This window comes from Lycorma delicatula, chromosome 2 (genome assembly GCF_047948215.1).
Source record: "Lycorma delicatula isolate Av1 chromosome 2, ASM4794821v1, whole genome shotgun sequence".
In the NCBI taxonomy this organism is placed as follows: Eukaryota; Metazoa; Arthropoda; class Insecta; order Hemiptera; family Fulgoridae; genus Lycorma; species Lycorma delicatula.
In genome coordinates, this window is record NC_134456.1 from 215,036,142 (window position 1) to 215,051,824 (window position 15,683).

At 30.4% G+C, this 15,683-nt stretch overlaps 1 protein-coding gene across 12 annotated transcripts in view; it reads left to right on the forward strand.

Annotated features, from left to right (window-relative positions):
- Trpgamma (Transient receptor potential cation channel gamma) overlaps positions 1–15,683 on the forward strand; it is a 1,234,746-nt gene that overhangs the window by 881,016 nt on the left and 338,047 nt on the right. For all 12 annotated transcript variants that reach the window (XM_075357154.1, XM_075357155.1, XM_075357156.1 and 9 more), the window contains one exon: positions 5,534–5,664. In XM_075357154.1, coding sequence (XP_075213269.1) covers positions 5,534–5,664 — 131 coding nt within the window. The remainder of the gene's footprint in view (positions 1–5,533; positions 5,665–15,683) is intronic.

Below are 15,683 nucleotides of genomic sequence, written 5' to 3' on the forward strand. Positions count from 1 at the left end.
TAAAAACGAGAAAATACAAGGAAAAGAGTTTTTTCAGATGAAGAAAAAAAGCAAGATCTGAACGGATGAAGAAATACTGGGCAGCTCGGAAGAGTAAAATAACACGCTTTTCTCAGAAAAGATCTAACCAAAATTGACTTAAGTGGTCCCTTGTTGGCCGTAAAAGCATAATAATAATAATATATATATATATATTTTTTAAATAAATTTAAAAGATTAGAAAAAACTTAAACTATATACAAAATTGTCACCTACACTCCGAATCCTATATTAAAGAGTAGTGTTTGTCTCCCGCAACCTTAATCCGCTTAATGCGATCGGGAAGAGAGCCACTCCGCAGTGCATCTATTGTCCAGAGAACGACGATGCCGAACATACGTTGTTCATATGTGCAAGATGGGCCGTTAACAGAGGTCAAATAGTAATTAATGGTCTTACACCAGAAAATCTCATAAACTGGTTGGGGTACAACAATGAGAACTGGGAATGGTTCCGCAGGTTCGCCGGGGAGGTCCTGCGGGCCAAAGAGGATGAAGACAGAAGAATGGGAGTATAAACAGTAGGGTAGGGCGGACAGTCACTCCATGGAGGTCCCGTACGCCTTGGTGTGTGGGTACCTGAGAAGGGGGTGAACTCCAGGGGAGTTTGAGTTTGGGTTAAAATAAAAGACCAAGTCCCGGTCGGTGGGGTCGTCCCTGCGGGAGCCTAGGCTCTTTGTGGGGTCGGCGCTGTCGATTAGAGGCCAAAAGCGTAAAGACCGAGTCCCGGTTCCCTGCTGAGGCGCTGGGGGACGGCATAGCCGGACCTTGGCTCTAAAGGGGGGGGATTAGAGGCAGGCAATGTAAAACAAAAGATCCGAGACCGGGGAGGCCAACCTGCCGTGCCGGACGTATAGCCGGTGGGTGGGGGACGCCTCCTTTGAGAGTAAAAGGACACTCTCCCCGACTGAGTATACTTAATTGGATATCCGGTCGGGGAGAGTAAGGGGAAAAAAAAGAAAAAACCTTAATGCGCTGATTTTAAAATCAAATAACGAACCTCAAAAACCTGCCCAGACGTTTCCGATTTTGATCGCTAGGTGGTGAACTCTTTTTTTATTCTTTTTTTTTTTTGGTAATCGTTTTTTTAAATTCTTTACAGATTTAAAACTTATTATTTTTATGTTTTTAATTAATTGTCAGTAATAATGATAAAAATTAGGATTAAATTCCTTCATATCAACTTAAGTCATACAGATTCTTGTTCTGTTTACGAGATAAATAAGTATTAAGAGTTAATTTTTTTAGATTGTAAAAAGGTGCTATTCAGGGTGGGATTATATTCCACCAACAATAAACATTATAAAAAAATTAATTATAATTTTTTTCAGTTATTAAACAAAACTGCTTAATAAAATAAATGGTAAATTCTCTGATAATTTCAGTAACGCTTTTAAGAAGAATTTGATCAGTTAAAGTATGAAAACGGCTACATATTCAAAACTGAGAGATACTAAGAGGTAGAAACACGTGCACATCTGCATAATTACAAAATTAATATGAAATTATTGTCCGTCATTTCTGATCTGTCACATTAAATTAATGTTTTTTTTTTTTTTTTTTAATCTGAAGGTGAAATACGACACAAAGTAATTTTTTATGTTTGGGGAGATAAGTAAACAAATAAATGAAAAATTAATAAAATAATTTTATAATATTTAAGTGATTTTAAACTCTATGTAAACGTTGAGAAAGTTTAGAAACTTCGTCGATAATTTATTTTTAAAGAGTATATTTATATAACGTTAAAAGTTTTAATCACTCACCCTACAGCCTAACATTTTCTAGAAGACGGTTACTGATCCGTACTTAATTCTTTTATTACGCGTCTTCAGTGCCGCCTTGTTTTTATAGAACAAAAAAAAAAGAAGTTTAAATGTGCCTTCAGTTAAATTTAGATTTTGGCATGTACTGGTACACATTTCAAAAATATATTTAAATTATTCATAACTATTGTTTCACACTAATCACAACCAATGGCAGTATTAAAATGTACGTTTATTTATTTTATTTAATAGTTTTATCTATTCTACTAGATAGATATTATCTAAAATTTGAATATTGTTTGAATAAAAAGTAAAAATTGAAATATTTAATCCCGGTTTGATTTTCCCTGGAGTGCAGCGTTTCTTTTTATTTCCGTTAATTAAGTTAGTTTCTTAATACATAATTCAGGACTTATATTTTTGTGAACAATACAACGATATAACTAAAAAAAACTGTCAAAATTTTATAACGCTTACAGTGTTTATCTGTGTGGATTTATTTATTTCATTTTAGGTTAAATAATTTGAGACTACAGGGGATGTAACAATTATTTTGAGATTAGAAAATTAGTACAAAACAAAAAGAATAAGAATAACATAATTCGAATTTGATATTTTACTTAATAAAATTTTTTTTCGAAAAAGCCGCCCAATTCCACCACATGGTCCGATTATGAACGTGACCGAGATTTTTGGTCGGGTTTTTTTAGCGAAAAAATTGAAAATGATCGGTGTAAAATTACGGCAGTTATTGTGTCCACAAGTAAGTGAAATATATATATATAGACTTTTGAGCTGATGGTGGTTTTGGAGGATGTGAAATGCGAAGATATGTCGAAACTTTCAGGAAGTCGAGTCATGGTACCCATTACAATACGTACCATTCTTATAATAAAACTGATTTCATTATTAAAATGACATTAATAATTTAATCTAACAGAACAATAATCTAATAGTTTTATGCGTAAATCTAATATTTTAAATGCTACAGTACAAAACCCAGTAGATTATTTAGAGATCTCTTGTATCTTGGAGACAAGTTAGTGCGAATAAGGAAATAACTCTTAACGGCAGTATTACGTATATCGGTTTGAGGGACGCGGTTAGTTAAAAGGGGGTAACATAAACAATGTGTTAAGGGTAGCTTACGGTATAAATGTATAATCAAGTAACGGACGATGCACCATAACCCAAATTAATTACAACTTCTAAAAGGTAATTACAAAATAAATTCAAATATTAAAAGGAATGTAATAACTTTGTAATTTTTAATTATCAATTTGATATTTAAAATAATTCTCCTTCTCTCTTTTATATCGGCTTTTACATTTTGTGCAACACACGTTTGATTTGAATAGAGTGACTCACGAAGAATGTAACAAATTTTCAGGACGTATTCTTTCTTATAAAGCGTTGTTAAATAATTACACTATTCCATTCATTTATTTAAAAGTTTATCGCTGTTGAAATTCAATACAAAAACATTAATTGTTTTAATTGTCTGTTAGAATTACAAGTTTATGAAATAAATTATTTCAAATAGATTTAAATAAAATTAATTTTTAATTCGCTTTTTTTTTCTTTTTTTTTTTGTCTTCAGTCATTTGACTGGTTTGATGCAGCTCTTCAAGATACCCTATCTAGTGCTAGTCGTTTCATTTCACTATACCCTCTACATCCTACATCCCTAACAATTTGTTTTAAATATTCCAAACGTAGCCTGCCTACACATTTTTTTCCTTCAACCTGTCCTTCCAATATTAAAGCGACTATTCCAGGATGCCTTAGTACGTGGACTATAAGTCTGTCTCTTCTTTTAACTATATTTTTCCAAATGCTTCTTTCTTCATCTATTTGTCGCAATACCTCTTCATTTGTCACTTTATCCACCCATCTGATTTTTAACATTCTCCTATAGGACCACATTTCAAAAGCTTCTAATCTTTTCTTCTCAGATACTCCGATTGTCCAAGTTTCACTCCCATATAAAGCGACACTCCAAACATATACTTTCAAAAATCTTTTCCTGACATTTAAATTAATTTTTGATGTAAATTCGATTTAAATATGTCAATATGTTGTTTTAGTTGTTTTTCTTTTTAATTTTGATTGTTTCTTTTTCTAAAATATTTAATATTTTGTTTTATAATTCTGAAAATCTTGTTTTGTTTAATATCTAACTAAAATCTTTTACATTTTGATGCGTTTTGTTTTCAAAAAACTACCAAATTCTTGTTTTTTTTTTTAGTTTCTATGGGCACTATTTTACTCAGAATCAAATTCTATAGTAGTTTTGTTTAATACTTTATGTATTTATTACCTACTTAACAAAATTATTTTACGTCAGTGTATTTTTTTTACCCTACCCTCCTATTCTCTTTTACCACATATCTCTCAAAAAAAGTAAAAATACAGTTCCGGGACCTATATTTTTTCGATTTTTCCGGTCGGATTTCATATAAAAACGCTAAATTTACCCCTTAATTTATGTCCCAAGAATTAAAGTTTGGCTTAATTTTACCGAAGGCACAAAAATTAGGGCAAAATCTTTTGCCAGCCTACACTCGCTTACAAAGATTTCCGAATCTACGATTATATAAACTTTCTTCTTGAAAGTCTGTTACTGTCTTCATAAATCGCATGTATATAACAAGAATAAAAAGGCAGGAAAGTTCTATTAATTAAATAGTGAAAATTATATTTGAAATAGGAAGAGAATAAGATAAGAAAAAAGTTTATAATTATAAAAGGTAGAATAACGATAAAATAAACTTTGTTAATAGATTGTAAAATTTAATCGATTTTAATTTTTAATATCAAAGGATGAAATGAGACAAAAAAGATATCAAAGCAGTCCAACGTAAAAAATAAACTTTTTAATGTAGAAAAATCTTCGTGTACCAGTTTTAGTAATAGGAAATAAATTATTTAAAATACTGCATTTTATAATGTATTTAACTAATGACTACTAAATATAGAAAGTAGAAAAGTCATAAAGAAAAAGAATTCAGTCTTTTGTCATTTTTGCTTCAGTAGATCGTTAAAAATTAGTTTTATGTAGACAAAAAATGAGGTAAACAGAAAATTTGTCGCTCAGTCTTCTAAGAAGAGCAGGTTAATGAGCAATTTACACTGATACATCTTGTTAGGTAATTTAATTGTAAAGGGAAAAGTAGAAGATAACTACAACGAAAGACAAAGATTAGAATATATAATGAATAATGAACAGAATAATAATATTAATGAATAATATAATATAATGAATAATGAATAGAATAATAATATTAATGAATAATATAATGAATAATGATTAGAATATATAATATATAATGGCTTAATTGAGGGTTTGGCAAGAGTATTACGGTTAAAAAATCATTGTTATTGGAAAGAAAAAATTGGAAAATTAATCACTATGACTGATGATGGAAAAATCTTTTCTAGATTTTAGCTTTCACAATTATATTTTATATTTATTAGATAAAAGCTTAAGCCATTTCCATTAATATTAAATGGATTATAAATATATTCAATTATTAAGTAAATGTTAAATTAATAAAAACAACATACATTTTTTAATTATAAAAAGCTGAACTTTTGGATCCTTATATACAAAAAAGCTATTATATTTTCTCTTATATTATTATATTTTAGTCACTTTAACCTTGACTTTTCTAAAGACCATTAAAAAACAAATTATTATTTTTATACTTTTTCTTGGTTTTCTTATAGCGGCACAGCATTCACGGAATGACAGAGGAAGAAAACGTCATTCGGCCTCATCAAGAGATGGCCCAATTGACGTTGGACGAGAAAAAATTCCTCCTGATGGTCGAACGGGGAGATGTCGCCTCTACACGAAGGTAAACTCTTTTAACATTGCTACTAAGTCTATAAGTTCTTTTTTATTTTCTTTATACCTCCTTTTTACTCGTTTACACGCTATCTTTTGCTACTGACAACACTTTAACTTAACAAGCTCAAGTCTTAAAATATAACCTTAAATCTCATGTAATTGTCACTTTCTTAATCCGCACAGTTCTTCTTGAGTAATATTTAGCAATAGATAAATGGAAAATATTTGTTTTTAATTTTTCCTTATTTGATTAAAATTTATTTAGTTAATTCAAGTAAATATAGCTCATTTATAAGTAAAATGTTGCAAATGTTACATCTAATATAACCAAACGGGCAAAGAATTTATAGATATATAAATTTGTTTTATAAAAAAAAATATTTTCAAAAAAGAGTTTTAAATTATAATTTAATTAATAAATATATTTTTTAAATTATTTATTTATTATTTATTATTACATTTTATTAATTATATAAACGTGGTTGATACATGATACCTTGGCCGGTTGGAAATTAGCAACTTTTATTATTTCTAATATACTTCTTTTAAATGTTAACGTATAAAAGTAAAGCCTTTTTTAAAAAAAAAAAAATAAGTATACGCATCTCTGTATTTTTATCTCTACTAAATATCTTAGTGAAAATAAAATATTTATTGTGACAGGACAGGGTTGTAAAACGAATGTACAGATTCGTCCACCATTATATTTGATTTTTTTTATCATTAAAATATTTAAAGAGATTTATCTCAGAAATATTATTTATATTTGTGTTTTCACCGGCAACTAAAACAGCTATAACTATAACAGGAAATATAGATCGGTTAAAAAAAAATGGCATTTTTCAAGTTTTGTACCTTAAGGAGACAAAATAAAAAAAAAATATTAACAAAAAAAAATATTTAAATAAATTTTAAATCTACGAAAAAGAAATGTTATTCGGATGCTCCAAAGTCCAAAAAATTTATTTCCGTCAGACGGACGTTTATACGTATATATTTGGCCTGTAGTTGGTCTTTATCTCTGGATCCGATTGACCGATTTTCATTAGCTTCGGGAGAAAAGGTACTACCTTCGATGGGAAACAATAATTAGACTACTGCAAAAATTGAAAAAAGGCGTGAAGGTGATTTGTTCGAAATAGAATTTAAAATCTTTACTGGGGCACTTTAGCAAAACGTTTTCTTAAAAAAATTGAAATTTTTTAACGAAATCATTAATTACCCAAAAGGTTATTTAATATTTATCCCCTCACCAACGAATAATATTTATATATATATATATATATATAAATATATATATATGTATAATTATATGTATATACATTATATGTATGTATATGTTATGTATATTTATCATAATATATGTCTTCTGTCCGTGTGGATGTGACTGAACTCTTCCTAAACGGCTGGACTGATTATGATAAAATCTTTTGTGTGTGATTAAGTTGTTTCGAGAATGATTTAGATTCACAATTTGATCCCATAGAAAATCTTTTTTTTAATTAATTTATTTGTGTAAAATGTTAACTTCATCTTGGGATGGTTAAGGTTCACAATTGGATACGGTAGGCAGAGCTGCGATCGTGTTTAAGAAATTTTTTTTAATTTTTGGCATATCAGTCAGATCCGATAGTTGGTGCTGCGATCGGCTTCTAGGAAATTTTTTTATATTGTTACTTTTTCGCGTATCAGTTACTTGCGTCGTAGTTTATTGTTGTTATTACATTAAAATTCTTATGTACTAGAATTTCGCGCTTATTGAGAATATTTTTTCCACCGAATACTGTGATTAGAGAGTAGTGTGAATTAAATGGGATAGGTAGTGCTGTTGTTTTGCCATTTGGATTTATTTAATTTCTGACTTTTATAAAGTGAAAGGTTAAATTTTGTTAAATTGCTTATGTTCAGTTTTTTAAGGTTTTATGAAACTTTCAATTGTTGTCATTTAATCTGTATGTATACTCAGATCTAGCAATAGCGAAGCATTGCCGAGTCTGCTAGAATTGCGAGCTTATTGAGAATATTATATTATTATTTATTGAAATAACGTTTTAAAGTGTAATTAAAAAATATACATTGTGCAAATTTGTAAGGTGAGTATTATTTGTAAGGTTGATTGAAGTGAGTATTTTACATGATTTTTCATGAATTTTAATGATGTATACACATGCATTCAATAACAATCAACTTAACCTAAAAATTTAAATTGTCAGTTCTCATTTGATGCTATGCAACTTATGCAGTATTGAACGGCTATTTGAAAATAAAAATGTAAGTTTGTAAAATAAATTACAACATTTATAAAATTAAAATGTAAGTTATTTATAATAATTATAGTTAATCGGTTTATAAGTTTATAAGTTTATATTTAAAAAATTGAAGTTATAATTTTTGTAGCTGATTCATTTTATAAAAAATTTTCTAAAACTGTTTTTAATTTACAATTTAATATACATCAGTCATTGCTTGGCAATGAAATACCATTCAAATCCATCGACACTGTTGTCGATCCAGAGGAAGTTGTCAACTATGCTGTTGAATTATTGAATTCACTGTATTTACCTGGAATGCCACCACATAACTTGCGATTGAAGATCGGTTCACCTATCATTTTGCTTCGAATTTGAATACACCAAAGCTATGTAATGGCAAGCGATTGGTCACAAAAAAAATCATAGGCAATGTTCTTGAAGCTAACATTTTAAACGGCAGGTTTCAAGGTGAAGTTGTTCTTCTACCACGGATTCCAATGATCCCTTCAGACTCGCCCATTCAATTCAAATGTTTTCAATCTCCAATTCGCTTGGCATTCGCAATGACTATAAATAAGTCACAAGGCCAAACAATGTCAATTTGTAGGTTGGATCTAGAAAATCTGTGTTTTTTTGAAAGGCCAATTATATGTTGCGTATTCAGGATTGGCACACCATCAAGTTTGTTCGTTAATACCCGTCAGGGATTAACTAAATATACTATCCATCAAATCGTTTTAAGATAAAAAAAAATTTATTCCTGTTAATATTAAGATTAAAATATATTTAAGGATTTATTTTTTGTACATTTAAAAAAATATACCTGTCATAAAAATGGTTTGAGTTTTTTCTTCCTCGCTATTATTTAAGACAGTTTTAAGGTAGACATTTAAGTTTATAATATACTCACACGTAATTGATAGGTCGAGTTGTGATAATTGTACGCGTGGTAGCGTCAGGTATTTTAAAAATAATTTTTTTTTCATATTTTTTTCATCAAAACGGTCCAAACAATTTATACTTTATTTGAAAATTTTTTTAATTTCTGCATTTACAACGTTTGAACAGGACAACATCTGTCGGGTTCGCTGGTATATATATATTTCTTTTTTAGCTATATCTTGTTTCAGAAAAGGAGTTGATGTGAGTTTATTGTATTATATTTTCTACATCAGCAGTCCTGCAAACCACTTTCAACATTTTTTGCCATCCCGTTCCAATGGTTTGGGGTAACAAAAATACATTTTTAAATTTAAATCCATCTCATAAGTTACCCATTGCATTTAAAATGTAAAAAATTTTAATTTTTTGATAACCCTTTAGTATTTCTTGAAAGAATAGAATAATCTATAAATAATAAAATTACCGACTTTAACAAATACCGTAATAAAATGTTACAAATAATTATATTATTATTTATTAACTAAATTAAAAGTATTTACAATAAATAACTATTTTTTAATTCGGTGCCAGCAAACACAAATTAAACATAAAGCTACGTAAAGTTAGTACCTCAACCGACCGTTAGGCAGCTTAAAGGGATTCCCACGTGTAAAATGGGATCTAAAGAGCATACAAGAGAGAAAGAGAGTCTCACCATCATACCTCATTTTGAATTAATTAAGGCATATATACTTGGTGATAATATATATACCAAAGAATCTGTAAAGTATTCTTATATCGTATTTTTGTATGTCGCATTTTATTGTTGTATTATATTTTTGTAGATCTCATTTCCTTAGTAGTGTAATGTTGATACGAAATCAGATGAATTGACTTCAGAAAAAATTCGCGAGATAAAACGGTATGGCAATGCTTTATAGCAGGCCAGATGGGATGAGGCACAGGGTGACGTTATACGCATGATCTCTTCCCAGACGTTGTTAGTTTGCAAGACGCCCCTTGGGTTCACCCTAACACGTATGTGACGTAATTTCATTCTGGTCATGGCGCCTTCCGAGACAGATTTCAGCGATTTGGCCTGATGAATTCAGGTGTGTGTTCAGATTGTGAACAACTAGAAGACGCGTACCATGTAATTTACGTATGCATAAAACAGGAACTTATGCGCTCAGAGACTATTTATAAGCAAGATATCTATGAGAGTTTGAAAAACCGAACCTAATGGGTGATCGTTGGAAATTTCAACGGGTACCTGGCAAGAAAACGGATTTCTGAGGGAATTTAGGGTTCCGCCTGGTCTTTCCTATGTTTTGGTTTTGTTGTTCTTGTGTTTTAAGGATTCATTTTTTTGTAGTGTTTTGTTTATTTTTATTTCTTGTTTTGTGTTATGTTATGGTTGCGTGTTGAAGTCAACTTTTAACCTATATCGGGTAGGTAGTAGCATTAATTTCAGTTCCTTCATATCACCCGGTCTTCTTAAAGACTCGACATAGATGTGCTTTGTTTTAAAGAGTTTATTTCCTAGTAGTACACCGATGGGAATATCAATCACATGTGGCATTCACATCGGTTGAATCCTGACTGAGGCAAAAACAAGGCTGAGAGATGCCTTTTGTCGAGGTACTGAAGGTGACTTCTGGTAAAGCCCACAACGGTACGGAGGGGGTGGTGTGGAGACCGAAACTGCCACATGGAGTATGTCTTCCCCTACGGAGTTAGATCTTATTTCATTGTAATAAAACTTTTATTACCAATTTTGCATTGTTTGAAGTAGGATTTGTATTATATAGGTCATAGATTTTTTTTTTGTTTATCTTGTGTTGGCACTGACTTCATAAATATGACTTTGTTGCGTAGCCATTTCACTGTTTATACAATATTCTAAGCGACAGAAAGTTACAGAGATGTCGAACACAGAATGCTACCTACAATATCAAATCCAGTTGTAACTGTTCACAAACAGGGTACAATTTTTGACATTGCAGTGATAGACCTTGGCAAGAAAAATTTTGCTAAGGGGCAGATTTATGTCGTTCTTAGTCGAGTTAAAACTTTGGAGGGCATCGCCCTGTCTCATGTAACCCACATAAGTTATTAAGTAAACTACACGATGAAAAAACTGTGACAGAAACGATGAGGTTGCGTAATATATACAATTTATAAGTCTTATTATTGCGAGTAGTCATTTGCATAAGGTTTGCGAGTACCCGGTTAAAAAACTGTTTATAATAATTATAGAATATATTTTACTACAAAATTATAATATTTAACTCGCTTCATACAAAGTGATGTCGGTCGAAAGCTTGTTGTACGACTATTGCAAAATTATAATTTATTATCGCATAATATAAATATAAATATTATATTATAATTTTGGAATTAGGGATAATACACTTTTTCACCATTTATATAAATATGATGAGACCTTGCCGTTATGCAACCATATCGGAGAGGTATCTGTTGAGAGCCAGACTAAGGAATGATTCCTGAAAGAGGGCAGCAGCTCTTTCAGTAGTTGTTAGGGGCGTGAGTCAGGACGACTTAAACGGCCGTATCAACATCACTCAGTCCTCTGAGTACTGCGCAGCTGAAAGCAATGGAAAACTACAGCTGTTTTTTTTTCCAAGAAAATGTGGCTCTCTGCATTTTCACACAACAATAATGGAGGCGCCTTCCTTGGCAAAATATTCCGGAGGTAAAAGAGTCCCCCGTTCGGATCTCCGGGTGGGGACTACTAAGGAAGGGGTCACCAGAAAACTAAAAAATAACATTCTACGAGTCGGAGCGTGGAATGTTAGAAGCTTGAAAAAGGTTGGTAGGCTAGAAAGTTTAAAAAGGGAAATGGGTAGGATGAAGGTGGATATAGTAGGAATTAGTGAGGTTCGGTGGGAAGAGGAAGGCGACATTTGGTCGGGTAATTTTAGAGTAATTAACTCAGCGTCAAATAATGGGCAGGCAGGAGTAGGTTTCGTGATGAACAAGAAGATACGGAGGAGGGTGGAGTATTTCAAGACGCATAGCGATAGAATCATTGTAATAAGGATAAAATCAAAACCTAAACCGACAACGATTGTTAACGTCTATATGTTTACAAGCGCCCATGATGATGATGAGGTAGGGTGTGTATACGAAGAGATTGATGAAGCAATTAAACACGTAAAAGGAGATGAAAATTTAATATTGAGAAAATTTAATAATTGAGAGGAAGTGTTAGGAGAAGACCAATTTGGTTTCAGGAAAAGCACAGGGACAAGGGAAGCAATTTTAGGCCTCAGATTAATAGTAGAAGGAAGATTAAAGAAAACAAACCAACATACTTGGCGTTTATAGACCTAGAAAAGGCATTCGATAACGTAGACTGGAATAAAATGTTCAGCATTTTTAAAAAATTAGGGTTCAAATGTAGAGATAGAAGAACAATTGCTAACATGTACAGGAACCAAACAGCAACAGTAACAATTGAAGAACATAAGAAAGAAGCCGTAATAAGAAAGGGAGTCAGACAAGGATGTTCCCTATCTCCGTTACTTTTTAATCTTTACATGGAACTAGCGGTTAATTATATTAAAGAACAATTTAGATTCGGAGTAACAGTACAAGGTGAAAAGATAAAGATGCTACGATTTGCTGATGACATAGTAATTCAAGCCGAGAGTAAAAAGGATTTAGAAGAAACAATGAACGGCATAGATGAAGTCCTACGCAAGAACTATCGCATGAAAATAAACAAGAACAAAACAAAAGTAATGAAATGTAGTAGAAATAACAAAGATGGACCGCTGAATGTGAAAATAGGAGGAGAAAAGATTATGGAGGTAGAAGAATTTTGTTATTTGGGAAGTAGAATTACTAAAGGTGGACGAAGCAGGAGCGATATAAAATGCCGAATAGCACAAGCTAAACGAGACTTCAGTAAGAAATATAATTTGTTTACATCAAAAATTAATTTAAATGTCAGGAAAAGATTTTTGAAAGTGTATGTTTGGAGTGTCGCTTTATATGGAAGTGAAACTTGGACGATCGGAATATCTGAGAAGAAAAGATTAGAAGCTTTTGAAATGCGGTGCTATAGAAGAATGTTAAAAATCAGATGGGTGGATAAAGTGACAAATGAAGAGGTATTGCGGCAAATAGATGAAGAAAGAAGCATTTGGAAAAATATAGTTAAAAGAAGAGACAGACTTATTGGCCACATACTAAGGCATCCTGGAATAGTCACTTTAATATTGGAAGGACAGGTAGAAGGAAAAAATTGTGTAGGCAGGCCACGTTTGGAATATGTAAAACAAATTGTTAGGGATGTAGGATGTAGAGGGTATACTAAAATGAAACGACTAGCACTGGATAGGGAATCTTGGAGAGCTGCATCAAACCAGTCAAATGACTGAAGACAAAAAAAAATATATATATATAAATATCAAATTTAAGTTTAAATTTACATGGAGTTTAGAGGAAACTAGCCAAGAAAAAAATAGAATGATTGTTTAAGGAAGAAAAATAGAGAAAGAAATGCCATGAATATTTTCACACAGACTAAACAACGATAATATAAGACTGTTATTAATAGCAACACTGTACTGGTGTAAGCAGTCAGCGGCTAAGGGTGTCTAGCCGTCCGTTTTTTTTTGTTTTTTTTTAGTTTTTCTAAGATTATCATCCGATTTGGTTAAAATTTATACGGGACGATTCTGAAAGTATGCTATTTCGATTAAAAAAAAAAAAATACCAAAATCGGTTTACTAAAATCGGAGATATTACGTAACATACATAAAAAATACAGTGGAATTGATAACATCTCCGTTTTTTAAGTCGGTTAAAAATTAGCCTAAAATGTTCATCACCCTCCTAAAAAATTACAAATTTTTTTTAGAATTATAGTTGTATCTTTGAATGTTTTAAACAAAAAAAAGAAATAAAATTTTAATTTTAAAATTAAAAAGTTCTAATTTAAAATCTATTATCACTACTTAGGGATTATTTTCTTAAAAAATAATTTTATTGGAATGCTTCCCCTTGAGTATAGAAGCCACCGGTATGAAAAAACAATTTCACAATTACAAATTTGGAAAAAAGAATTATATTATCGTAAAGAAGTAAATGTAAGAAAAGAGCTTAAAATTATAGAATTGGAAAAAAAAAGAATCACGTAATTTGACTGACGTAGTCGCTGAAGTTATGCAATTAATTTACGACTTTTATAATTTTTACATAAAAATCATTCTGATAATTTCAAAAGATGTACATGTAAGTAGTTTAGTTCTACTAAAAAGTCAATTGACCGGCAAACGGGCATTTCTAAAACTTTGATTCTAAGCACTTATTTTTAACTATCTGCAGTGTATGTTACCAAAAATTACTGAATATGCCGTAATAGATGAAGTAATTTACTGTGATTTAAAATCAGAAGTTCTGGGTGTATTGTAAGCTGCGCTAAAAATAATATAATTTATTAATTAATTGATTAAACATAACATTTATAAATTTATCATTAATCACAGTTAAAATTTTTAATAACTCATTACGTTTTTTTTTACAATGATTGCCATTTTTTATTCAATTTCGAAATGCAGTTTCAAAACTGTTTGACAAAGAAAACCACTATATCAAAAACAGATTTTCTTGAATACAATTAGCATAATACTTTGAAATAATCTGATGTGGATTTACATATTATTACGCCTATTTACATATACATATTTTTTTTTAAATGAAAAGTACACAACATTTTATTTCATTAATAACTTCTGATATTTTTTTCATTTTGTTTTTTATAATTAAATTGTTAGTTATCATAAATGTTTTCTTTACAGTTAGAGGTTAATAATCATTAATAAATCAATATTTTTAAATTAAAAATAATGAAGTAAAAAAAAGGAGATGAAGTCTGATTCGAACAAATGTGCCTTCCCCGTGTAAGATTCAAATATTTCTATAATTAAAATTTCATTTGGCTGTAACTTTGGAACCAATGAAAATAAGTACCAGTTACTGTAGAAAAGCTCTCAATGAGAGCTTCTTACTGTAGTTTAAAAAAATCCAAAATCCAATTTTTTTTTTATTTTGGGCTTTTTTGGTTCAGTCGATTGCACAACTAGATTATTCCTAAATCAAAAATTTCAACATCCTACGGCTAATCGTTTTTGTGTTATGTGAGATACATACGTACCTACAGACGTTATGCCAAAAGTAATCAAAATGGATTTAGGAATGATAAAAAGGAATATTTCCGTTGAACTTTGAAAACCGAAATTATTCGCGATCACAATACTTCCTTTACTTTGTACAAGGAATTAAAAATTGAGAGAAGAAGAAAATGAAGGATCAAGGGAATAGAAAAATTCAACTGTTAGTTTCTTACATTAATATAAAAATTACTTCTGGATGAACAGCTCAGCTTAAATTCTGAACCTCAAAACTTATTCAGTACTTAAATATCGACCACTCTTTATGTAATTACTTTCGTAATTTTAATTATTTAAAATTATTCATTTATTACGATTAATTTAAAAGATACTCTGCTATTTGTATAATTTTTACATATAAATCATTCTTTTATACACGAATGAATTTCGTAAGGATGAGAGTCGAAATATGTCATAATAAACGTTTATTTATAATTAATCAATTAAGTGAGCTCGAAACTTGTGCGTGAAAATATGAAATGAAATTTTAGGAGCATATGAAAATGTTTCAAGTTGACCGGGATTCGAATTCTAAATATTTCGTATAAAAGGATAATCATTAAATTCATGTAATAATTAATATCCTAAATTCTATATTTTTAATATAAAGTTAATAGTTTTGATCTAAAGATGTGAATTAAAAAAGCTGACTGCTGTGAGTTGTTTCTGTTGCGAGGCTTACAAACATA